The following is a 27,380-nucleotide window of genomic DNA, read 5'->3' as shown; positions in this document are numbered from 1 at the left end:
CTAGATCGTATCTGAGTAGCAGAATGAGTCGTCCATTAGACTGTATCTGATGATAAAAGGGGTAGTCATACGCTAGACTACATTTCAGAATGTACCGAATGCTAGGTAGTATCTGAGGGGATGAATATCCAAATGGGTCGTACGCTAGACCGTATTGGAACAGTTGAAGGAACCATACGTTAGGCTGAATCAGAATGAGTCGTACGTTAGGCTATATCTGATAATATTTGTATATGTTGTATTTGCAATAAATGTCTGGGATGGGCTTAAAGATGCCATCATTAGGAGGATATCAGAATGCTTGTCAGAATGAATATTCATATGGATTATATCTGAAAGATGTATCTGAATCTTGAATGTAATCGATAAAGATATTCGTCTGAATGAATCTTTATTTTGACTGTATCAGGAGGATAATTAACTTGGAAAAAAAAGAGTTAGCCTCATGCCATGTCATGATGCATGAGATGTTTTATGCTCTTGAAAATAAATGCGAACATTGCATGCATGTATATGCTGTGAAATGATGCATGAATGAATTATGCGTCTGAAATTTTTTGCCATGGGAAAATAAATCCCGATATTCTGGTTGGAGATATTTGTATTTATGACCCTTTCTTAGCTAGGGATATTTGATTTCTGTCTGATGGTAGAAATATTCAACAGAACCTGACTGGGGATAAAAGAGATGACCAGTCTGTCTAGTAGTGCCAATTTCTTCTGGGAATAACTGGTTTTGCTGGGGAATAGGATTTGCAACCGGATTTGTTAGAACGCATGGTTAAACCTTATCCTTGATCCTAAAGTCTTTTAGTAATTGCTATTTCTATTTTATGCATGTATTTTCGGTAAACATCAATCATATTCAAATGCATATATTAATTTGAAGTAAATCAATGGACGTTTATGCAAACAAAATGGAGAAAGTAAAACAAAAGTATCTTTTTGGAAATAAAATTGTATTGATTTTGAAAGAGGGCCTATAAACAAGCAATTTTAATACAAGGAGACAGAAATCCTAGTAAGAGGAAATTGTCAAGAAAGCAAAGAAAAAACAGCTATGAAAAAAAGTCCTATTGATTTTAATTCTACTACTGCTATTATGTCTTCAAGCATCTCATCTCTTACTGTCGGATAGAAGTGATTGGCTTGTTCAGTCTCTTTGACTTTGGTGAAGCTGACCGAGAACGGGACATAGTCATATGCTTTAATCCCTAATTTTTGCCTGAACCGCCTTTTCAGGTTTTCAGTCCACCAGGATACCCTTTTTTGCCCAAGCCGCCTTTTCAGGTTTTCGACTTGCCGGGTGTACATTTTTATATGTTTATCCCTAATTTTTTCCCAAACCCTTTTGGTTCGCCGGGATGCCCTTACTTTTGCCTAGATATGTCGACCTAGCGGGTCTCTTTTATGCGTAGTATTTTTTAACTATGTCCGCGTTCACGGGATGCGGGAAATCTTCGCCATCCATTGTAGCAAGCATCATGGCTCCACCAGAGAATACCTTCTTAACTACAAATGGCCCTTCGTATGTGGGAGTCCATTTGCCTCTAGGATCACCTTGTGGCAGAATGATACGCTTTATCACCAAGTCGCCAATTTGATACACCTGTCTCTTGACTTTTTTATTAAATGCCTGGGTCATGCGCTTCTGATATATCTGTCCATGACAAACAGCCGCAAGTCTCTTTTCATCAATCAAATTTATCTGATCGAGTCGAGTCTGAATCCATTCATCTTCATCTAAGCCTGCATCTTTCATAATTCTTAGAGAGGGAATCTGGACTTCCACTGGTAAAACGACTTCCATTCCGTAGACTAAAGAGAAAAGAGTTGCCCCTGTCAAAGTGCATACTGAAGTGCGATAACCATGAAGAGCAAATGGTAACATCTCATGCCAGTCTTTGTATGTTACTGTCATCTTTTGTATAATCTTCTTAATATTCTTATTAGCAGCTTCTACAGCGCCATTCATCTTTGGCCGGTACAGAGAAGAGTTATGGTGTTTTATTTTGAACTGCGTGCAGAGTTCAGTAATCATCTTGTTGTTCAAATTAGTACCATTATCAGTGATAACTCTTTCAGGGATGCCATACCGACAAATTAGACTATTCTTGATGAACTGTGCCACCACATTCTTGGTGACAGAAGCAAATGAGGATGCCTCTACCCACTTCGTAAAGTAATCAATAGCAACAAGAATGAAACGATGTCCATTAGAAGCAGTAGGTTTAATCTCTCCAATCATATCAATGCCCCACATTACAAAGGGCCAAGGGGATGTAACCACGTTCAATGGAGCAGGAGGTACATGTACTTTGTCCGCATAGATCTGGCACTTATGACAAGTTCTGGAGTGATGGTGGCAATCAGCTTCCATGGTAGACCAATAATACCCTGATCTCAGAATCTTCTTGGCCATCGTATGTCCACTAGAATGAGTCCCAAAAATACCGTCATGCATGTCTTCCATAATCTTTTCTGCTTACTTTTTATCCACACAGCGAAGCAAAGTCGAATCATGATTACGTTTGTATAATACTCCATTACTCAAAAAGAATTTAGCGGAGAACTTCCTCAGAAATTTTTTGTCATTGATGGATTCCCCTTCAGGGTATTCCTGAGTTTCTAAATATCTTTTTACTTCTTGGAACCAAGGTTTCTCTTCTACTTCATCAGTATTAAGTTCATAACAATATGCTAGTTCATCTAATCGTTCAATGGTGATCATGGGAGCTTCATTGTCCCATCTGACTCTGAACATAGATGACATGGTAGCCAATGCGTCTGCCAACTGATTCTCTTCTTGTGGAATATGTTCGAATGTAATCTCTTCAAAGTATGGGATTAATGTCAACACCCGCTCTCGATAAGGGATGAGATTCAGATGTTTAGTGTCCCATTCTCCTTTGATCTGACTGATTACTAAGGCTGAGTTTCCGTACACACTCAAAAACTTGATTCTCAAGTCTATAGCAGCTCTGAGTCCCAAAATACATGCTTCATACTCAGCCATATTATTGGTACAATTAAAACATAGTCTAGCAGTGAAAGGCGTATGGCAACCCTTGGGAGAAATAATTACAACACCAACACCATTGCCCAATGCATTAGAAGATCCATCAAAAACCATAGTCCATCGGGATCCCAGTTCGGGTCCTTCATCCGGTCCAGGTTCTTCATAATCCGTAACAAGCATAACATCCTCATCAGGGAACTCAAAATTCATAGATTGGTAATCATCAACTGCTTGATGAGCCAAATGATCAGCTAACACGCTTCCTTTGATTGCTTTCTGGGTAGTATACTGGATATCATACTCTGTTAAAATCATCTGCCATCTTGCTATTCTTCGGGAGAGAGCAGGTTTCTCAAATATATATTTGATAGGATCCATCTTAGAAATCAATAAAGTGGTATGATTCAACATATACTGTCTTAGTCGGCGAGCAGCCCAAGCCAAAGCACAACAAGTTTTCTCAAGCAATGAGTATCTTGTTTCACAGTCCGTAAACTTTTTGCTAAGGTAGTATATTGCATGCTCTTTTCGACCAGACTCGTCATGTTGCCCCAGCACACGCCCCATTGAATTTTCTAACACGGTCAAATACATGATTAGAGGTCTTCCTTCAACTGGTGGCATCAAAATTGGAGGTTCTTGGAGATACTTCTTGATTTTGTCAAAAGCTTCTTGACATTCATCATTCCATATTATCTCTTGATTTTTCCTTAGTAATTTGAAGATGGGTTTGCAAGTAGCAGTCAAATGGGAGATAAATCGGGCAATGTAATTCAAGCGTCCCAAGAAACCTCTGACTTCTTTATCTGTACGGGGAACTGGCATTTCTTGAATAGCTCTCACCTTAGCCGGGTCAACCTCAATTCCTTTACCACTGACAATAAAGCCCATTACCGGATCTTACTCCAAAGGTGCATTTGTCCGGGTTCAATCTCAACTTGTATTTCTTCAACCTCTCAAACAGTTTGTATAAATGATCGAGATGTTCTTCTTCAGTATGAGATCTGGCTATCATGTCATCCACATATACCTCTATTTCATGATGGATCATACCATGGAACAAAACCACCATAGCACGCTGGTATGTTGCCCCTGCATTCTTTAAACCGAATGGCATTACTTTGTAATAGAAAGTGCCCCATTGCGTCACAAACGTAGTTTTCTCCATGTCTTCAGGTGCCATCTTAATCTGGTTATAACCTGAGAATCCATCCATGAATGAGAATACCTTGTGTTGAGCGGTGTTATCTACTAGAACATCAATGTGCGGAAGTGGAAAGTCATCTTTGGGACTTGCTTTATTCAAATCTCTGTAATCTACACACATTCGCACTTTACCATCCTTCTTTGGCACTGGTACCACATTAGCAACCCATTGAGGATAAGAAGTAACAGCTAGAAAACCTGCATTAAATTGTTTCATAACCTCAACTTTGATTTTCTCAGACATTTCAGGACGCATGCGACGAACCTTTTGTTTAACAGGATGATAATCTTCCTTCATCGGCAAACGATGTACTACTATATCAGTATCCAGTCCTGGCATGTCTTCATAAGACCAAGCAAAAATCTCTACATAGTCATGTAACATCTGAATCAATCTTTCTTTGACAATGTTTTCCAAGCCTGCTCCTATTTTGACTTCTTTCTTGTCTACTTCAGTACCCAGATTTACAATTTCAATTGATTCCTCATGCGGCTGTATAGTCTTTTCTTCTTGCAGTAACAGTCTGGAAAGCTCTCCAGGCATTTCGCAATCTTCCTCACTTCCATCCTCGGCTTGGTAGATCGGATTTTTAAAGCCATAATTAACAGTAGCAGAATTATTATCAACAGGATCCAGAGTGGATATGGATCTGCAATTTGTTACGTGAATGTGTGTAAGAAAACATAGCTTATTTGAAAGATGACAGGAAAGATAAAGAGCGCAATATTTGAATGCAAAAAGTCCATTGATTTATTGAATGTGAATATGCTTATGAAAATGACAAAACCCTTAACAAATTAGCTATTGTGCCCCGGGCATAGACACAATGCTTTAAGAAGTTCAATTGTTCATAATAAAAATTACAAAATTTGAAACACTAAAATAAGCAATAACAATTACTCATGACTAAAGGAAATCGGGATAGTGTCGTCAGCCTTCCAATTATTGAGTCCGTCACCAATTGTTGGGGAAATCCAGCTATCCAAGTCGCAATCGCTATCAGCATCTTCTACAGCATTAATTTGATCTTTGACTATCTTTTCAGAGCTAAACCCCAAGCCAAATTTATCAGACTTGTACGGTACATCGATCAGTTGACTCCAGCCAGTACGACCACCATCTTCAACCACGGCTTGAGCATCTTTCAGAGAAATCATAGCAGGAGGAGCACGAATAACCTTGGGCACACGGGAAGTTGGCTTAAGGACAGGACTGGTCGGAGGAACTACTTCAAATGACTGAGAAGGAGTCTTAAAGAATTCACCATCCATCTCGACGTATCTGAAGGTATGCACACTACTGACAATATACTCTTCTTCTCCACACACAGTGACAATCTTGCCCTCTATTGGATACCTCAGCTTTTGATGGAGAGACGAAGCTACAGCACTTGCCCCATGGATCCAAGGGCGTCCCAGCAAGCAGGAATAGGCAGGATGAACGTTCATTACGTAATAGGTAGTGTTGAAGACTTGAGGTCCTATCTTGATAGGGAGAACCATTTCACCATGGACAACACTCTTTTTACCATCGTAAGCACGCACCACAACGTCACTAGGTTTCAGTTCAATGCTTTTACAATCAAGCTTATCGAGCACAGCTTTCGGTAGCACATTCAAAGAAGAGCCATTGTCGATCAACATATGAGACAAGGTGATCCCCTTACACTCAATGGAGATATGAAGAGCTTTATTGTGATTCTTTCCTGGTGGTGTCAGGTCAGCATCAGAAAAGCCTATGCCATTATCAACAGCCAAGTTAGCAACATAATTTTCTAACTGATCGACAGATGTCTCCTGAGGTACATGAGCGGTCTTCAAGAATTTTATCAACGCATTGGCATGAGATTCAGAAGATAACAACAAGGATAACATCAAAATTTTAGACGGAGTATGCCCCAGCTGTTCTACCACATCAAAATCACTCTTACGGATGATTTTCAACATTTCTTCCATTTCCTGCTTGGCAACATCTTCGGTAGTAACTTCGACTGGTGTCTTTGACTGAGAAGGATTGATTACTGGTCCCTTTCCTCGAGTTTCAGGGGCGGGAGGTGAGATTTCTGGAGAGAAGATCCTTCCACTTCGAGTAATTTTACTAGTCCCAACAATGTCAACATCATTAGGATTAGCAGAATCATCATCTTGCTTTATGCCGTGGATGTAAACATCACCTCCATAATTCCACGGAATGGCTTTGCTTGAGGAATACGGTACTGGGCCAGGTGCAGTAATAATTAGGGGAGCTACCTTGGGCTCAGCAGTAATCTTCACAGGCACTCTAGTAGCGGTAATCTTCACTGGAACTTTGGACCTAGCAATGACAGATATTTCTTTAATAGGGTTTTCCACCTTAGGAATCTTTTCAAAGAGAATTGCACGATCATCCATCAGCCGTTGAATACCATTCCTCAACTTCAAGCAATCATTGGGTCGGAGTATATAGAGATCGCAATTTTCAGCACAACCTGGAAATAAACCAGCTTGCAATAAATTCTTCTTGATGATTAGGAGAGGAGATGCTAAGTCAGCTACATTAGTAATGTGAGAATTGTCATCCACAACATTAACAGTCTTGTCATGATTAGGCATAGGAGCAGTGATGACATTAGGAGTCTCCGGAGGATCAAATTCAATTTCTCCAGCATCGATCATATCCTGAATCTTATTCTTCAACAACCCACAATCGTTTGTATCATGCCCGGGGCTATCGGAGTGATATGCACACCTGGCATTGGGATTATAACAAGGAGAAGTAGTGTTGGGATTTGCAGGAGGATCTCTGAGGGTAATTAAATTTTCTTTTAGCATACCCTGCAGTGCTTGTGCTAAAGTCATATTGATCTTGGTAAACTGCCTTCTTGGCCTGTCTTGTCTGTGTTGGAAGTTTTGAGATGGCGGTGCTGCAATCGTAACTTCTCCAACAGTATGGTCACGATTTTTCTTGTTATGACCCATTTGACCGTACACAGCATTTGATTCATTCTTCCCCTAATAGGACTTTTTGGTGCTTGCAGAGGTAGCCGCCTGTATCTTTCCACTTCGAATGTCGCTTTCAACATGTTCACCCGTCAATATAAGTTCAGTGAAACCCGATGAGGAACTTCCCAATAGATGGATGTAGAATGGGCCAGTCAGTGTACTCATGAACATGTCCACTAATTCTCGATCAGTCATAGGGGGTTTGACTCTGCCAGCCAAGTCTCCATTTTTGAGCATATTCTTTGAAGCTTTCTTTAGAGCCCATAGTCATATTCTGCAGCTGTAGCCGAGTAGGTGCTAATTCAGAATTATACTGGTAGTGCTTGTAGAAAGTTGTCGCTAAATCAGTCCAGGTGCGGATGTTAGAGCTCTCGAGCTGATAATACCACTCTAACTGTGTGCCAGACAGACTCTCTTGGAAGAAATGGATCAATAGCTTCCTATCAGTGGTATACGGCTGGATCTTTCTCACATAAGCTCTCAGGTGCATCTGAGGGCAAGACGCACCATCATACTTAGTGAAAGCGGGGACCTTGAATTTGCGAGGAATGACCACATCAGAGACCAGACCTAAGCTTTCGAAATCCAGACCGAGCGCCTTCTGACCCTCCATAGCTAGCATACGTTCTTCCAGCAACTTGTACTTATCATCTTTCGGAGAGTACTGTTCATTTTCATAATTTTCATAGTCGTCCTCAGGGTTGAAGGGATCAACATTCTCATCTTCCGAATCATTTTCTGTCTCATCTTCTTTATCCTTCGGAATTCCAATCTTGACTCCTGGAGCCTGTCCTTTAAGCCTTCTTCCCGAGTTAATGTAACTCACAGATTTCTTGTCTCTCTTCTTCTCGAGCAATAGAGTCTTAAGTTCCTCCTGCCCCTTGGATAAGTTCAAGATCATCTCCTGGAATTGAGCATTCTGAGCCTAGAGATCCTTGACAGTTTGTTCGAGGGCCATTTTTCTGTTTGAGAGGAAGACCGTGAGAACATTGATCCTTTAGAGTACCTGTTATGCAATGTTATGTTATGTTATGCAATGTATGAAATGTTTTCAAGGACTTTTGGAATTTAACTTTGCGTAAACCACCAAAAAGGGGAACTTTTATTAATAATTTATTTAATCAATGTTCATTACAAGAAAAAATGAAAGCTCAAGTCTCCCAGGGACTGCTTCTTTTTGGGCGGAGATATGCATTGAGACTTCGTTCCTCATTAAGCTGGCTGGTGAGCTCTAATACTTTCTTCCTTTCAGCACAGAATTGAGCTTCAAAAGTATCCCTTTCCTCTCTCAACTGGATCGAAGATTTCTTCAATTCTTCAACATTGGTAGGCATATCTGGATAAGGAATGATCTGAGGGGTACCTCCTTCAACTTTTGGCTCAATAATCAGAGGTCCGATTGCAAGATATGGCATGATAAGCTCACGAGCTCTGGCGCGTACCCATCTGAGATAAGGTTCCATAGGAATAGAGTTTTTCTGTCCTAAAGTGCTTCTTTTCACCATGCCCCAAGCTCGTACAAACCTTTGACGAAGACCTTGAGAATCGTTGTCATAGTCAAACACAGTGCCTTGGATAATTATTTCATGTGGACCGTCTCTTCGAGCATAACCAAACTGACGTAGGGCTAAAGCAGGATTATAAGTAATACCTCCTCTTATCCCCAGGAGTGGTACGTTAGAGAATTCTCCATAACGGTCAATGATGATAACATTTTCTTTGGGTTGGGGACACCAATGGATGTCTGAATGGGAGAGCGACATTATCCTTTGAGACCATTTCAAATTTTGCTCATTCTTCAAGACTGATTGAGGAAGGTGCGAAATAAACCACCTAGATAATAAAGGTACGCAGCACATGAGAGTCCCTTGCCTTTTCATAGTACGAGTGTGAAGGGAATGCAAAATGTCTCCAAGCAAGGTGGGCACAGGGTTATGAGTGAGAAATATCTTAACAGCATTCATGTCTATGAATTGATCCGGATTAGGAAATAGCACCAAACCATAGATTAGTAATGCTATAACATCTTCGAAAGCGTGGACACTCATAGCTTTTAGGAATTCTCGGGCCTTATTTATCAGAAATTTGGCAAGTAAACCCTTAACTTCACTTCTTGTTACCCAATTAGTTTTAATGCCGGACTTTGTCATGTGTAAAGCCGCGGCAACCTCTTCAGACCTCGGAATCTTTTCTAAACCACTGAAAGGTGTTTGATCAAGGATAGGTATCCCAAGCAACCTGGAAAATTCTTCTAATGTGGGTACCAACTGATAATCTGGGAAGGTGAAGCAATGATGTTTAGGATCGAAGAACTGGAATAAAACTCTCATCATATCTTCCTTGAAACCGATGGTAACTAAATTGATGAGATAACCATGTTTCTTGATGAACTGAGCATGATCGGGAAGTTCCGACACTAAATCCTTGAGTTGAGGAGAGGTCATTACAAAATTGATCCGGATGGTCTTCCGGGAAGCCATAGCCCTACAAAATAGAGCAAAGTTAAATCCCTAAGTCCTCGAAATGGTTAGTACAATGCCATGATGTCATGATGTTATGATGTCCAGTAAGTAACAAGCACAAACAAGTCACACCATAATCATTCCTAGGTTTTAAGGCTTGCATGAGTTCCATAGGTAAGTACCCTCCCCACTGAAGTTTGGTTGGTTCAACCTGTCCTAGAATAGTAACCGGGTTCTAAAAGGATCTCAAATCATTGACCTTTCCTTAAGTCTACTTCAGTGCAACACCAAGCGGTTGACCAAAATTTCCCTAAAGTCCAATCTCAAAGAGTGTAGTATCGAGTATCAACCAACCCCAGTCGGAACCGAAGTCAGTTATCTCACTACTTTCTAATGGCTAGGATGAGTCAATTAGGGTTCTAAAGGTCTGGTTAATGCTTTGATGAGACCACGCAGACACCAAATTTTTCCTCAAGTAAACATGAGGAACATCAGGACATCCAAAGTGTCACATTAACCGTAGCCATCATTTTAACCATTCCAGTATACGCCGGACAGTCGCGATGATCTCTTGCTACTTACCTAAGGTACACTAGATCCGGGTGTAGGATCTTTCACTCAAGCATAGAATACCCAAACAATCCCTTAAAAGTAAATCAGACAAAGAAACAATTCGAAAACATAAGTGATCTTATCTTTAAGGTAACCTCTCTTTTTAAGATTCCCCAGCAGAGTCTCCAGTTCTGTGATACGGTGAACTGACTTTGTGTTTTTGCTTTGAAAAGCAATGTTGCGGACAACAAGAGTCGCCACCGACTTTTCTTTTATCCAATAAGGAAAGACGGAAAAGAACAGGAAAGACCTTGATTAGATTTTGAGTTCGGGAGGTACATTATACAAAGGGAAGGTGTTAGCACCCTTTGTATCCATGGTTATCCATGGGCTCTTAATTGCTTAACTCACTTATGTTTTCCTTGTTTGAGAAAGTGTTTGAGAAATGTGGTGTGTTTAGAAAATATTTTGAAAGGAGAGTTTAACTTTGTAATGATTCTTGTATGAATGTATACAAGGTGTTTATCTCGTTTGATTTTGAAAGATGTTTAGAAAAATATAACTCGGCGATGATTCTGGTGCGAATGTATACCAAGTGGTGATTTTCTAAAAGATGTTTTGAAAAGTATGAGGTGTGAAAAGTATTTTAAGCTGTGAGCAAGCATTTAAGAGTTATACCTAACCAAGGTCTTTATAGGTATTTCCTATCCTTAGGAGGGTAAAACTGTCCTTACTATTGAGAAGTAAGTAGTCTTATCCTTTGGATATAAAGGGACATCGTGGGGTCGTCGATTGGTCATTGAAGGCAACATTTGTAAGGATACCTTAGCATTCGAAGGGACGATCATCATTTAATCGTAGGCTACAACGAAGGGTCATCGAGGGACAAAGTCATATATTCGAAGGCAACGTTCGAGGGACAAGGTCATATAGGGACATTGACCTTTTGATCGAAGGGACTATGACTTATCTGTTTAGGGATGATGATGATTTAATCGAAAGGGTCTTTGCTAAGGGTATCCCCACATTCGCGGGACATGACCGTAATATCGTAAGGCAACAAAGAGAGGGTTACCCTAGAGGTGCAAGTGTGGAAATGATTGGGTTCAGATATATTATCTTGAATTAATTTATCTAAGTTCGGTTATTTATCTTTCCATGCAATCCTATTAGCATACATGTAGACAATTATATTCACAGTATGGAAAAATTAAAGTGCGAAAAATAAGACTATGCTATTACATGGCTTCGGGATGGGGGTACATAATTTAAAAGGGGATATAAAATATCTAAATCTTAATTAACGAGTACAAAATTAAAAGGGCATACCAAATAATAAAACCTAATTAAACTAAAAAGAAAGAAATAAAAAAAAAATCCTAATTAAATCTATTACATAGAAAGTTCATGACAAATGAAATAAATAAACTAAATTTAAGAATGAATTAAGAATATTTTTAGTCTATAATAATAGAAACTTTTTTTTTTTATGAATTTATGGAAAAACTTAGACTAAATTGATAGAAATTTTAAAAGAAAAGAGAAAAAAAATATAATTAGATTTTTATTATTCAAAATAGCTCATCTTAATTAATTAAGTGATATATGAAAATTTAATTAATAAACTAGATTAAATTATATCCTAGTTTAAATAACTAATATAATATATTAATTAGAAAATTAATTAATGGGTTTTACTTTAATAATAGAAAAATAGTGGTGAATTAAAATATATATTAATTCTACATGGATTTTTCCATTTTGACACCACACCACCATGCATGTTACAGCTTTCTCTCTTACGGCAAGCTACTTTATTTTTTCTCATGCTGTTTCTTTCATGTGAATACAACAAACCTGTAACTTCATCTTATATCAAACCGCACACATAAAATAAGATCATATGTAATCATCATGCAATAATAAAAATAGCCATGCACAAATCAAGAAGCTTATATTATTTTACTCATGTATTAGTTCTCTTTACTGCAAGTGATAATGATAAAACAAACCTTACACATACATGTTAAAGACAACCAAGGATTTATATTATCACCATTATATCATCATCATCATTATTATGTAATAACAACATGTGAAATAAACATAATCATGCTAGAAACAACACTCATATAATAATAATTAAATGGCATATATAATTCTTTAATCATGCAAACAGAATTTCTCCAACATGCTATGACATATCAAGAACAGATGCATACTTGAATAAAGCAATATCAACATCCACCAAACCATGAATACATCATCTCAATATATATATTAAACCAATATTATTCATGCATGAATTAAGGAGTATTGCAAGGTAATCATGCTGGATGCAAATTCCATAATGAACACTTACTGGGGATTTGATTTTTCTAGCTTGCTCACTGTATGTGTGTTGTTCTTATTCAGACTATGAATGCTTTATGGTTGCTTCTCTTTTCCCTGCCCGTGAATCTTCTTGCTTCTGCCTTGCCTTGTGTGTCTTCTTCTGCTGTATCTCTCCTCTTTTTCGTCTCCCTCTCTTGCTGCAGCCATATGAAGTATTTATAATGGTGTGGATTAGGGTTTAACCTTGCTAAATATTTGGATCCCTTCCTATACTTTAGGGTTTAACCTTGCTAAATATTTGGATCCCTTCCTATACTTTAGGAGAGTTAGGGTTTAACCTTGCTAAATATTTGGATCCCTTCCTATACTTTAGGAGAGTTAGGGTTTAACCTTGCTAAATATTTATTAAATACAAATATTATTATAAATAATGAATAATTTAAATGACTTTTAACAAATAAAAATTAATTTAAATTTTAGTTACATAATTGAATTAAAATTTAAACCTATTTCTATTTTTACTTTCATCATTTAAAAAAAAAGAAAATCAAAATTATTCTTACTTATATCAACCAAAATTATTTTATAATTTATGGGCTTTTAAAAAATGTTACTCTTATAAATAAATTTTATTAAGTAAAAAACGTGAATTACTAAATAAATACTATTTATAAATAATGAATAAATGGAACATGAGTCACTAAATTATAAAAAATAGTTATTATAATTTAATGAGCTTTAACAAATAAAATTAATTTAAAATTTTAATTATACAATTAAAATTCCAATCTATTTTTATTTATCATTAAATTAAAACTATTTTATTTATATATATAAAATTTATTTATATCATACAGATAACCAAAATAATTATTATTTTTTATATCTGTATCACATAATAAATAAATTAAAATTTATAATTTATATGAGAATGTATGCTAATGAATGAATGCAAATGTGAAATGAATGTCATACATGAATCAATTTATCATAAAAATTAACAGGTAAATTTTGGGGTATGACAGTTGAAAGTAGCTGGCGCATTGCAGAGCCCAAACGACATTCGTCTGTAAGCAAATGTTCCATAAGAACAGGTGAAGGTTGTTTTCTCTTGATCCTCGGGGTGCATGGGTATTTGGACAAATCCAGAATATCCATCCAGATAACAAAAGTAAGAGTGTCCGGCAAGACGCTCAAGCATTTGATCTATGAATGGAAGGGGGAAATGGTCTTTCCTAGTTGCCTTATTGAGTTTCCTATAGTCTATGCACATACGCCATCCACTTTCTATACGTTTAGCCACATGCTCGCCCTTCTCGTTCTGCACGACTGTGATGCCTCCTTTTTTGGGTACCACATGTACATGACTTACCCACTTACTATCAGAGATCTGATAGATTATACCAGCTTCTAGCAGTTTAAAGACTTCCTTCTTTACCACCTCACTCATTATAGGGTTGATTCTTCTTTGATGTTCTCTGGAAGGTTTTGAATCCTCCTCTAGCGAGATCCTGTGCATACACACGGATGGGCTTATACTTTTTAAATCAGAGATGTTGTATCCTAAGGCAGAGGGGTATCTTCATAAAACATTCAAGAGTTGGTTTGTCTCGTCTTGGTTTAAGGTGGCACTAACTATTACTGGGCGCTTCATTTCCTTATCCAAAAACCCATATCTTAGGTTCTTGGGCAATTCCTTAAGTTCTTGAGCTGGTTTTTGAGAGTTTGGTGATAGGTATGGAGTAAGGGCCAAACATTCGTTAGTGTGAGGTTCTGTTTCCTTTAGCTCGTCATCCTTTTTATTCGGGTTTGAAAATGGTTCGATCATAGGTTCTTCTTGATCAAATTCCCTTATGCATTCATCTATGATATCAATCGCGTAACATGCGTCTCTATGATTGGTGCCATCAGGAACTTTGAAAGAATAAACTCTATGTTTTCATCTCCTACTTTATAAGTTAATTTTCCTCTTTTAACATCTATTATATCTCTGGCTATTGATAAAAATGGTCTACCTAAAAGGATAGGGATATCGTCGTCTTCCTTGATATCCATGACCACAAAGTCTGTCGGGATATAAAGTTGACCAATCCTAATGGGGATGTCTTCTAATATGCCTACAGGATACTTAACAGATCTATCGGCTAATTGGAGGGACATCTTAGTTGGTTGTAATTCTCCTAAGTTTAACCTTTTACACACAGCTAAGGGCATTAAACTCACACTAGCGCCTAAGTCTAGGAAAGCTTTGTCGATCACGTGACTCCCTAGAATGCAAGGTATAGAAAAACTCCCAGGATCTTTATACTTCTTAGAAAGTTTATTCTCGGAAATAAAGTTGCATTCCAAGGGTTTGGGATCGTCGAGCCTACGCTTGTTGGTTAAGATGTCTTTGAGAAATTTGGCGTAAGATGGAATTTGGGTGATGGCTTCGGTGAAAGGAATCTCTACATGAAGCTTCTCTATTACTTTTATAAACTTTTGGTATTGGTTATCGATTTTGGTTTGTTTAAGTCTTTGCGGATATAGGATTGGTGGTTTGTATGTGGGTGGTGGTTTGTAAGTTTTATCCTTGGCTTCTCCTTGTTGGTCGGTTTGTTTTTCGGGTTCCATTGGTTCTCCTCCTTGGTTGGTAGGTATATTTTCTTTAGAAGCTTTTGAATCGCTCATTGCTGGGTTATAAGGCCCTTCGTAATGCGATAGCGTTAGCTTGCCCTCGAGGGTTGAGTTGAGGTTGTCCAGGGAATTGTCCTCTAGGTGTAATTTGTGGGGCTTGGTTTTGTGCTACCTGTGAGATATGGGTTTCAAGCATCTTATTGTGAGTAATTATCTGATCAACCTTAGTCCCTAATTGCGTTATCCATTCATTTACGTGAATGTTCTGGTTTAGGAATTCTTTATTTTGCTGAGTCTGGCCTGATATAAAGTTCTCCATGATCTTCTCAAGGTTAGGCTTCTGGGGCACAACTTGCATAGATTGATTTGGTTTTTGGGCTTGAAAACCTTGTGGTCTTTGAGGTGCAAAATTTTGGATAGGGTTCTGGTTTTTATAGGAAAAATTTGGGTGATTCTTCCATCCATGGTTGTAAGTGTTTGAAAATGGGTTACCTTGGGCGTAATTTACTTGGTCGGTGTTCAGGTCGTTCAAAAGGTTACATTCCGCCAATTCGTGTCCTTTAGATCTACAAAGTTCACACTCTGTGTGGACTACCTTTGCGGTGTTAGAGTTTGTAGAAATATGTTCGACCTTAAGGGCTAGAGCGTCCATTTTCGCTTGCATCATGTCCATAGAACTTATCTCATGTATTCCATCTTGGGTCTCCTTTTTCTCTACTGATGCTCGTTCAGTTCCCCATTGGTAATGGTTTTGGGCCATATCCTCAATTATATCACAAGCTTCAGGGTAAGTTTTGTTCATCAACGCGCCACCAGCGGCAGCGTCGATGCTCATCTTTGTGTTATAATGGAGTCCATTGTAGAAGGTATGAACGATCAACCATTGTTCTAGGCCATGGTGTGGGCAGACTCTTAACAGCTCCTTGTATCTCTCCCAAGCTTCAAAAAGTGATTCTCCTTGGTTTTGAGTAAATCTAGTTATTTGGTTTCGAAGAACAACAGTCTTACTAGGGGGAAATATCTAGCAAGGAATACTCTCCTAAGGTCTTCCTAGGTAGTTATTGAGTTAGCTGGAAGTGAAACTAACCACGAACGTGCTCTATCTCTGAGGGAGAAAGGAAATAATCTTAAACGAATCACATCAGGTGAAGCACCGTTGGATTTAAAGGTGTCGGCCAGTTGGATAAAGACTTTTAAATGTTGATTTGGGTTCTCAGTAGCGAGACCCGCGAATTGGTTCTGTTGCACTAATTGCAGTAAAGATGATTTTAGTTCGAAATTGTTGGCAGGAATAAGGGGGGTTTACTATACTAGAACTAGGTTCCTCGTCAGAGGGTTGGGAAAATTCCTTAAGAGGTCTCCGGTCGCGACTCTCATCCATAGCTTTCTTAATTCGGATGAGTAAGAGGCATGTACGAGTGTAACGTTCGGGTTCCGCTAAAGGATCCACTAAATTTCTGGTACTACGGGTTCTTCGCATTTACCGGCTAATAATGCCTTAGTCTAGAAGGTGTAACAACAGGGTACGAAATTTGACGAAGTTGGTCCCCGACAACGGCGCCAAAAACTTGATCGCTGAATTCGCAAGTGCACGAATCGCGTCAGAGTAATATAAACGATTATCAATCTCATAGAGACCAAATCGTCAATCTATCGATTACTATTGTTACGATGTTTATCTAAGGCGGTACAAATGAGATATTAATGTCGTGAAATAACAGTAAATAAAGAAAATGATAAATACAGTGCAAATAAAGATAGGCTTGAATGTATTTCACGTTAGTTAAACGATGCTTCAATTGTCTAAATAGAACTACTTATGGGGCAATATTTTCTACTCTTGAAAAGAATCCATTTAACAGGAACTGTCGATTTCGCGTATTCAGAACCGAGTTTACCCTTAAATTAAGGCCTTTTATTGTCACTTATAAAAGGCGCGCAGAACGCTAAAGTAGTAAACCTATTTTTAAGAAATAAGACTCGTAAGCTTAGTTGAAAAGTGATTTTGATTCGGAAAGTTTACCCAAGGAGTTTCCTGATTTTAAATCTATCAACGCGTCCGAAAACAGTTTCAAAAATCGTTTTTCCTTAAAGTGATAAAAATTCCTAGTTAACTAAGCCCGGGTGCTTTCGCACTCCTTGAGTAGTTAAAATTAACCAAGTTTGTTTCAGAAAACTCAAATTAAAAATCAAAACAGCCCCTAAAGCATTTCTACAGATGCAATATGTGAAACATCTCTTTAACCGCGATCCTTACATTCTAACCTTTTAAAGATTTAGCCAGACATAGTAATACAAACAAATACAACGATGTTGAACATGATGAAAAGAAGTTTAGAATGTAAGGCGTGAAGAACAAGTAAAGCGTGTAAAACAATTAAAACGAGCAATAAAGATAATGGCGGGAAAATTAAATAAAGTAAAGACAATGGCAGGAAATTAAATAAAGTAAAGCATGACAAGGAATTAAATAAAGTAAAGCATGGCAGGAAATTAAATAAAGTAAGGCATGACAAGGAATTAAATAAAGTAAAGCATGACAAGTGAAATAAAAAGGCGATTAAATTAGAACCTGCTCCAAATGGAGGCTTTAAATCTGGTACAAGGAAGTAAATTAACCTTTGACTTTGAAAATAAAGATGACGGCAAAATCAAAGTGCTCCAACTCAATTACACTAAGGTGAGATAACCCCTCGATGTGACGGATTACCGTTTTTACAGATGATATTATAGTCTTAGTGTTGTAAACTAAGTTGGATGATTTGGAAGTGAACTAGAACGACCTATTTATAGAGGAACTCAATAGCATGCAAAGATCGGGATGCCCTTCAACTTCTCTTTAGTGGGAATATGGAATTCAAAGGTGGCGCCCGCCACCCTTCTATGGCGCCCGCCATGTGAGTAAATGGGGAAGTTCATGGGATCGTGGCAATTTCCTCCTGGTTGAGGACTGATGTGTCATGGCCTCTCCTATAACGGTCTCCATGCAGAACGCCATGAGTACAATATTTGCTGAAAACCCTAATTTTTTGGTCTTTTTGCTTCGTTTCTTCTAAAAAGGTCCTGAAAGAGCTAAATACCTGAAAACAACACAAAACAAAGCATAACACAAGCAAAGTGATAATAAAGACCTAATAAACATGTGCAATCCGAGTCAAATACGCGGCGTGATTCGGTGTGATCAGCTCACTTCCAATCAGATCCTAGAGAAACTCACTTAACTGTTGTTAAGAGAATCTTTAGGTATCTGAAAGGTATTACTAATCTTGGTTTATTTTATAGAAAATCAAATGCGTATAAATTAATAGGCTATTGTGACACTGACTATGCTAGAGATAGAATTGAAAGAAAAAGTACTTCTAAAAGTTGCCAATTTCTGGGAGACAACTTAATCTCATGGTCCAGCAAGAGACGGACAACAATTGGGATATCAACAGCTAAAGCTGAATACATAGCAACTTCTGGATGCAACACTCAGATACTCTAGATGAAGAGTCAGCTGGAAGATTATCCGATATTTGAGAGTAACATTCCTATTCTTTGTGATAATACTTCTGCTATTTGTTTATCTAAGAATCATATCTTGCATTCTAGAGCTAAGCATATTGAAATAAAACATCACTTTTTACGTGACTATGTTCAAAAGGGATTTTTTCACTTAATATTTGTTGATACAAACCATCAATGGGATGATATCTTTACAAAACCCCTTGCTGAAGATAGATTCATATTCATTCTGAAAAATCTATTTATGAAACCGTGTCCAGAATGAAAAGATGTTATTCAAAATATAAAGTCTTTAGAACTTTAGATTAGATTCTGAGATTGTTTTTCCTTCTGACTCTGAAACTTGAAGCTTTATGAAGTAACGAAGTTTTCATAAATCAAAAAGGTTTTGATCAGAAGAAATCTTATCGATTTGTCTTCCTAATTCTGAACAATTCCTGCCTTTAATGGTTATCTTGTCGTTTGATTTCGTGTGATTCTTAGTGGAGATAGATGTCTCATTTTCTAAGCTTGCGTGATTAAAGCGTGACATATTGGGTTTAACAATTCTTGGAATTAGGTCTAAACCTTTACACTTCCCCCCATGACTGCATACACCTTTTGTCATCATTTCAAAAATTGTCTATTTAATATCACATCAATCACATTTTCACACTACGCGCACATTTATCCTACACTTTCAAGTTTTTCAAACCTCAAACTCTCTCTCTCTCTCTCTCTCTCTCTCTCTCTCTCTCTTAATTGTTCTTCATCTTCATCCTCTCTCTCTCAATGACTGAACAACAATCTTTAATGGCTCAACAATCTTCAAAGATTGCTGAACAACAACTGTCTCAAAGTAGATCAAAGGCTACTCAACAACAACTGGTTCAGCAACAGTTTCAACAACTACAACTAGATCAGACTAGATCTCATCCTAGATTTGTATCTATTGAAGGGACTTGTTCAGTCAAGGAAGAAATAAACGACAATACTACTCCGATGGGAAACTATCCTATATTCACCAAGATCGATTCACCAGATATTTTAGCATATTACATGGCGATCTGTCTTGAAGAGGGTATTGATTCGATGGTAGATCCCTTAAATCTTCCGGATGACTACCTAGCTGTTATGCCGCCTCCTTCTTCTTCCTAAAACCCTGAATTTTTCTCTTATATCTTAGCACTTGTGTGTATTTTGTTTTATGTTTTTTCTTGCTGCATTTCATTTGTAGTTCTTTTTAAGTACTTTGTTATTTCGTTTTGAAGTTTATAAACTGCACTCTGCACTGCCTTTTGGCGTGTTCTTAAATCAATGAAGTTATTTTGTTTCTCTTTATTTATTTTTTCTTTTATCTTTTTGATTGATTACAAAGGGGGAGAAAACATAATATTCTAAAGGGGAAGAATTAAGAGTTTATTTTGATATCTAAATTCCTAAGTAAAAAACCCAAACATTGCTTAAATGTTTTTGTTAACAAATACTTCGAGAAAAGTTTGTTAAGTGTTTTTGCAGGGTGAATCAGAATGGTGTGTTAAGCTTCTTCTCAAGAATCAAAATGCTTCTCAAAGAAGTTTCTGAAGAAAGCTTCTTCTAATGAGGTTTCTGAAGAAAGATCTATCAAAAGGATGATGTTATCAACCAGTGCTTTGGACAACATCAACTAACATCTGAAGTTAAACCAGATTCTGACTAAATATTCATTCTGGTACTTCAAAAGGTAAATCAGGAAAGTGTTTTTTCATTCTGAGTTTATCTTTATAGGACTATACATCTCAGGGGGAACTTTGTGCTTATGTAAGATGTATTCTTCTGTGATTATCCTGTATAAAACTGTTCATCAAAATACATGTTTTGTCATCATAAAAAAGGGGGAGATTGTTATAATAAGATTTGATTTTTCATCTATACCTTGAGTTTTGATGATAACAATGTTGTATTTGTATGAGAATAATTTTGATACCCCAATGGTTTGTTATTGTGTAGCTTTAACAACTAGTTCTGATTCTGATCATATGATGTACAACATCATCAGTTTATGAACTTTACGTTCCAAATTCGCTTTTGCGCTGCTTTTAGAAGTTCTGAAAGATGTCAATATTGTTGTTGCAATCCTCTTTCCGCTTCTGTGTTATTTCACCCATCAGAAGCTTCTGGGAGACTCTATATTTCTGTTGTAATGTTCTCTCAGTTTCTGCTTCTGGATGTGACTCTGATCAATAAGTTTATGAAGAATGGCAAGCTTCCGAAGTTGTGTTATGTACCTGAAGATTTTGAAGATCTCAAGACAGACGATTGAAGTTATCAAGATTCTGACTGAAGATTCTAAAGACTGTGAAGATTCTAAAGACACTGAAGAACTCAAGCCAGACTACTGACACTGTCAAGGTTCTGACCCAAGGTTATGAAGTTTCTAAATCCAACCCTTTACTTCTTCACTTCATGCTTCAATCATCTTTTATCAGAAGTCAATGAATATGAAAATAAGATCAAATGGGAACGTGATCAAATAGTACATAGTACAAATCGAACAAGAAGGTTCAACATCTAACCCCCCACTTCATTACCAGACCGATTACTCACAACCCCCTATCCATCAAAATTATCGATCCAAAAATATACAAACCTACGATCTTAACATGCAAAACACCGAACCATAATACCAAGAGCATACCCCGTACCACCACCAACAAGAAGATCATCATCAAGACACTCAACATCGCTATGCACCCAACACATCACCCTACCATAGCCGCCTTAGCCAAAACACTCAGCAATCATTTAACACCAACCTTCTCTCCTCCTATTATATCAAAGAAGCGCAAACATCACAAAACCAAAATATGCAACAACCATATGGCTACCAAACACCACAACAACTATTTCAACCTTTCCTCGATACATCACTCACACCAATGTCGCCCCAATAACTCAAACACAACCCAACTACTCTGGCATGGGTCACAAACTCAACTGTGGCGATAGCGCTTCATTGCATACACAAGTCTACGTGAATTTGTTTGAATATCTTAGGGAATCTCCTGCAGGTGGTGGTGATGTTCCTGCGCCCTCAAATCCTCAAACATCTGGGATGAATTATCAACGTGGATTAGGACCACACGTTCGGGTAGCTAAGGGATGTCGTATTGGAGGTCGGTTAGGTCATCCTGGTCAACAACATTAATCTTTTTGGTATTCGTATGTAAACACACATTAATATTAATACCAATTAGTCTGATTTTGACTTTTTATATAAAATGTACATTGTTTTTATAAAACAATTACACAACACACGTAGGTGCTAAACCAATTGGCGTCTCCTCTTAAACCTAACACATAGACGCCAATTGGATTGGCAGTACTAGGTGCAGAAACCAATCCAATTGGCGCCACCTCTTTAATTTAAAGAGGATACCTCAATTCATTTGGCATCAATTCTTCAAAGTGAGTTATTTTAAAAAATTATCTTAAATGTGAGTTTTTTTGATTTTTTTTTTAAAATACGGATCATTCTTGATAAAAAATTCTACAAATGTAATATCTTTAATGTGTTAGATATGATATGATGCTACTTATATCCAACTAAATTAGAAGGATAAGTAAGAAATTACTTATATAGGTTGAGTAACAAAATTATTCAAATTTGTAATTTAAGAGACCAAAGTAGAACAATATAGTAATAGACAACGTTATGTGTTGAATTATTGGAATGTCCATGTGAACTTTTCATCACTTTCTTACTTTTATTACTACTTGCCAACTGTCTTATCCACACATGTGATTTTCCATTGCCAGAAAGGTACTCAATCTCTAAAAAAGTTGTTCAGGTTGATTCTCTCTGCAGCAGTTTGATTGTGTTTGACAAAAATGGCAGAGGAGTTGATATTGTTAGATGAATGGCTTAGTATGTTTGGTATGAGAGCAAGGATAGCATTGGCCGAAAAAGGGATAAAGTATGTGTACAAGGAAGAGGATCTTGACAACAAGAGCCAAATGCTTTTGCAGATGAACCCAATTCATAAGAAGATTCCAGTTCTCATCCATAAGGGAAAACCCATTTGTGAGTCTATAAATATTGTCGAGTATATTGATGAAGTTTGGAATGAAAGTGTTCCATTTCTACCCTCAGATCCTTATCAGAAATCTCAAGCCAGATTTTGGGCTGATTTTGTCAACAAAAAGGTTAAGTTTATTCAGCCAAACATATAAATTATAATAATTGCATACTAGAAAATGAAAAATATTTATCTTCTTCTCCCTTTTGCAGGTTGGTGATGTTGGGGGAAGGATATGGCCTGGACGGAGAGACGAGATTGAAGTGGCAAAAAAGGAGTTGATTGAAGGGCTAAAGGAATTGGAGATTGTGCTTGGAGACAAGCCTTATTTTGGTGGTGACACATTTGGGTATGTTGATATTGCTTTGATTCCTTTCTACACTTGGTTTTATACTTATGAGGAGTTATGCAACTTCAAAGTTGAGGCAGAGTGTGATAAGCTGATTGCTTGGGCAAAGAGATGCAAACAAAGGGAGAGTGTTTCCAAATCTGTTGCTGATGAGAAAGAGGTGTATGAGTATGTTGTTAACTATAGGAAGAGGTTTGACTTGGATTGAGAAGATTCTTTGGAATCTGTGAGAGAAATTGAATTTCTTGAATTTGGCTTTTCCTATAGTGTCATGTCTTGTTGATTTCCTTTAAAATGTTTTCTAATAATGTTTTGGGCAGCTGATTTCCTACTCTGTTGCTCTATGGTTCCAAGCAGCCTCAAATATGATATAACTTTCAAATCTTTGCAGTCTTTTATTATGTTGATCATGTCTATAGATTTTGAAATATGAATGAACAACCTATTGTCTACTTCCATAATAAATAGGAATTATTCTAAAAGAAGATAAGGAACTCAAACATAAACATTAACATTTCGGGAGTAATAGTTCATCAATAACAGGAGACCATGGAGACATGAAGATGGTCTTCAAGGATGTGCAGTTGGTGACATCCAACACTTCAACGGATGATGGTGGGAGTTCTAGTAAAGACTAAATGCTCATGCATTTGAACAAGTCAAGAGATTCTAGCTGTGAAAGATGCTTGATGCTTATAGGAATGTTCTTCACATTGATTCCAGTGAGTGATAAATAATATAATGATGTTAACAGACTGTTGTTCTTGTGAAGTAGTTCAGTCAGATTACAACCGTTGTCCAGACTAAAGTATCCTAAAGAATGCCGGCCATTTGATATGTCAAGTAGCATGCAATCAGAATTTCGAGCATGAGAATTCATTTGGAAGATATCTAAGGTTCCCATAGCTACTCAGCTCCAAGTTCACAACACTTCCAAGGTACTCAACGTATGCCTGTCGCAATTCATTGATAGCAATGCATCATCTTAAATCCAACAACTGTCATTTGTAGATATCACAGAAAATTCCTTGAGACTTGAGCAGCCATAGAGCTTGAGAATTCGCAAAGTTTAAAGAGGAATTGCTTATAAGACTCTTGAGCTTTTTGCACCAAGCCCAGTTTAAATTGACAAGATTTGGAGCGCTAAAGTAGATGTATGAACATGACACAGCCTTCCACGTCCAGAGGTTAATGTATTGGAGATGTGATACATGGAGAAATCAGGAAGCTCTATCAAGTGCTCACAACAGCTGAGGTCCATTTTCTTTAAATTAACAAACCAAAAATACTTTGATCACATATAATACAATGTATAAATTAGTTTCATATATTTCAAGCCACAAACCTACACTACGTCCCATAATCTTTGAAAACGGCTGTTTGGCATGTAAGGCTCAACAAGTTTCTCAGGAGAAAAAGCTGATGGTAGAAACTTCAAGGGATATGCACTACAATGCAAGTACCTTAATTTATTAGACAAAGGCTCAAGACCAGCAGGAAGGGAAAACTTAGATCTCTCACCCAAACGAGAGTAGAATCTGAGTATGTTGCAAGAAGATGCAAGGTCATGGAGAGTGTTTCAAAATCTGTTGCTGATGAGAAAAGGTCACAAAAGGTCATTTTCTTAAAATACAATTGCACTGCTCACAATTGTTATACCATGACTAATTCTTCTCCATTTTCAGAAATCAGACTCAATGATTCTTCTATTCATGCACAATAAACAATAGAAAATTTGAACTTAAGAGATTTAGAACCCTCCTGAACCCTTGTGAAAAGGGTGAACAAGTATAGCTGGTACATAAAACAAATATGAAATGAAATCATAAAATATAAAAAGTAAAGATAAATGAAATGGAATCACCTTGGTTGGCGAGACTTGAGTTGATCTATGAAGCACTTCACTTCCTACCAACCTGAATTGAACAATATGAAATGTGTATTTGAATCACATCTAACTTGTTGGACACAATACGAAGGAATCAACAAAGTAACATCACCAACAGTCACATTTCCAGTAAATGTGTATTTGAATCACATCTAACTTGTTGGTTTCAAAGAAGAAACCCATCTAAATTTGACAAAAAGTTCAGACACTGTTAAACTTGCAATCTTACTTGAATTTAATTTTGTTTTCCCAAAGTCACTATGATTAGCCTAACCGAATAGAAAATTGAGTTCCCGTGGTAAAAAATTAATTGGCGGAGGTTCCAGATTATTTAATAAATTGCAACTACTGTGGTAAAATTAAGTGGCGGAGGTTGCTTCAAAATTGCCGCAACTCTACCACTGCAAATCTTCCAAAATTTTCAGATATCACACAAGTACAGAAGCATCCAAAATTTAAATATTAAAAAAAAATTGAGAAGCATGTTTATTCTACTGTTGTGATTCAAACTGAATATCTCATCACATTCAGGTCTAAACAAGTTGCATCTTATACAAAACTTCCCTGGCCAAGAATTGATCTCTGAATATCTGCATAGAGAGAGTAACCAACATTCAATCAACCAAGGGAAAAAGGTGAAACCATCAAAGGGAATGGAATATATATTTTACCTTTGAGTTGAGCCCAAGTCCAGGCAAAGTAATGTTTAACCTTTTCTTATCTTCATTGCTTCTGATATTTACCATAGAATCATAACTAGTAAGAATCATAAAAGCATGCTTACGTGACCCGTAAGCTATAATCCATATTAAGATCCCACACCTTCTCCATTGTAACAAAATAGTTGTTACTTTCCATAATCCATCAAACCAAACAAGCATATGATAATTGATAAGAGACAAAATGAAACAAAACCTTTACTGTTATTTTAACCTTAAATTGAATCTTTTATAGGCCTTGCCTAATAGACAACATAAACATAGTTATTCAGCATCTGTTCACAACTTTAAAACTGGATGATTGCAAGGACAGAAGCATAGTTCTAAATATTCGCAAGCAAAATCACTTATAACATATGCGGTGTATCACATATTGACACAAAGAATAAAGAAAAGATACATAAAAAAGACAGGTTTGCACACAAAGACAGAGCACACATGTTTTATGTAGAACCTATACTAACAAACAAAACTGCAAGACACATGATGTATCATAGGTAATAGCAACCCAACAAAAACTTACCTCAGAGGGCTTGAAGGAATGTGTGGTAATCCAAGCGATTCAAACCTAAACATGGAAAATCATCAAACCAAAACATGGAAAATAACAAAAGAAAGGAAACATTTTTATAAATCATCAACACATAAATATATGAAAATTAAACATTGGCGCGACAAAGTGGACAAGTTTTCTTAATGTTGATCCATTTTTGAATGCAGTCGGTATGAAAATCATGAGAGCAGAGCAGCCGGATTGGCGTGGAAGAACCATTAGACAAGTGAACAAGACAAATGCAACAGATGGATTCTGCATCTGTTGTTGATGTTGTGACATGTTGACAAGTATCTTGAGCACCAAAAGCTCTAGTATTCTGAACACCGATCACAGCCGGAGAAGCTCGAGTACCATTGTGGTGGTGGTGGTGGTGACCCGTTTGATGATTAATTGACCATGATGGATGAATCCTTGATCTTCTTGGAACATTGCCGATAGGAAAATCATAGAGAACAGTTTCATCTACCACAGACACGGTTGGTGAAGTTAATCTTGATGAAACACTGTTGTGATTGTGAGACATTAATCTTGTTGGAACATTGTTGTGGTTGTGAGACATGGTACGAGAATCAAAGAGTACATACACAGGTAACATGTTGTGGCGGTGATGCTGTTGACCTAAATCAACGATAGCAACATCATCTACAATTGAAAGTGGTATCAACATTCTTGTAACTGCAAAACAACGCAAATTTGCAGAATTGATCGTAGAAAGAGTGTTGAGTAAGTGGAGCAAGATAGAATTGTAGTGCGAGAGTGAATGAATGTTAGAGTTAGCGGGAATGCTAAATTATAGAAGCTATTGTTGACACTTTTTTTGTGACCTTTATGTGGGACGAAACAAAACCCTCGATTCAAGAATCGTTATTTTTAAGGATTTGTCATTAATAAAAACATTTTTAACGATTTGACATTAATAAAGCAAATAAGGGTGTCTTGAATGACAAGATTTCAATCTCAACTTTGAACCCAAATAAAAAAGTCAACAAAGGAGAATTATATCTCACACACCTAAAATATTAAACATGACACCCCTATATTTTATACAATGCTTATTTTGTCTTTTAAGTATTTTTTTTTTTGTTTTTTTAATTATAATTTAAAAAAAATCTATGGTTTTATCCGATTTTATAATATTCAATGTATACATTTT

The 27,380-nt window shown here is 37.1% G+C and overlaps 1 protein-coding gene, 1 long non-coding RNA gene and 1 other non-coding gene across 5 annotated transcripts; 2 read left to right on the top strand and 1 right to left on the bottom strand.

Annotated features, from left to right (window-relative positions):
- Window positions 1-16,061: 16,061 nt before the first annotated feature.
- On the top strand, window positions 16,062-16,168 carry LOC127077663 (small nucleolar RNA R71). The gene has a single exon (XR_007787449.1). It is a non-coding gene; the product is annotated as a small nucleolar RNA R71 (small nucleolar RNA).
- A 6,142-nt stretch (window positions 16,169-22,310) lies between these two features.
- Window positions 22,311-23,448, top strand: LOC127075436 (probable glutathione S-transferase). The gene is made up of 2 exons (XM_051016895.1): window positions 22,311-22,842; window positions 22,928-23,448. Exons 1-2 carry the CDS (start codon window positions 22,528-22,530, stop codon window positions 23,270-23,272), a joined length of 660 nt encoding a protein of 219 aa, XP_050872852.1. The 5' UTR covers window positions 22,311-22,527; the 3' UTR covers window positions 23,273-23,448.
- Window positions 23,141-27,096, bottom strand: LOC127075437 (uncharacterized). Of its 3 annotated transcripts, none has more exons than XR_007786446.1 (3): window positions 25,624-27,096; window positions 24,929-25,542; window positions 23,141-24,770 (listed from the first exon to the last, which is right to left on the bottom strand). It is a non-coding gene; the product is annotated as an uncharacterized LOC127075437 (long non-coding RNA). The 3 variants fall into 3 exon arrangements; XR_007786447.1 differs by having other exon boundaries at window positions 23,141-25,542; window positions 25,624-25,684; window positions 26,195-27,096; XR_007786445.1 differs by having other exon boundaries at window positions 23,141-25,542.
- Window positions 27,097-27,380: the final 284 nt, after the last annotated feature.

The sequence above is a fragment of the Lathyrus oleraceus genome, chromosome 4 (genome assembly GCF_024323335.1).
Source record: "Lathyrus oleraceus cultivar Zhongwan6 chromosome 4, CAAS_Psat_ZW6_1.0, whole genome shotgun sequence".
NCBI lineage: Eukaryota > Viridiplantae > Streptophyta > Magnoliopsida > Fabales > Fabaceae > Lathyrus > Lathyrus oleraceus.
This window is presented reverse-complemented; position numbering and strand designations above follow the sequence as displayed.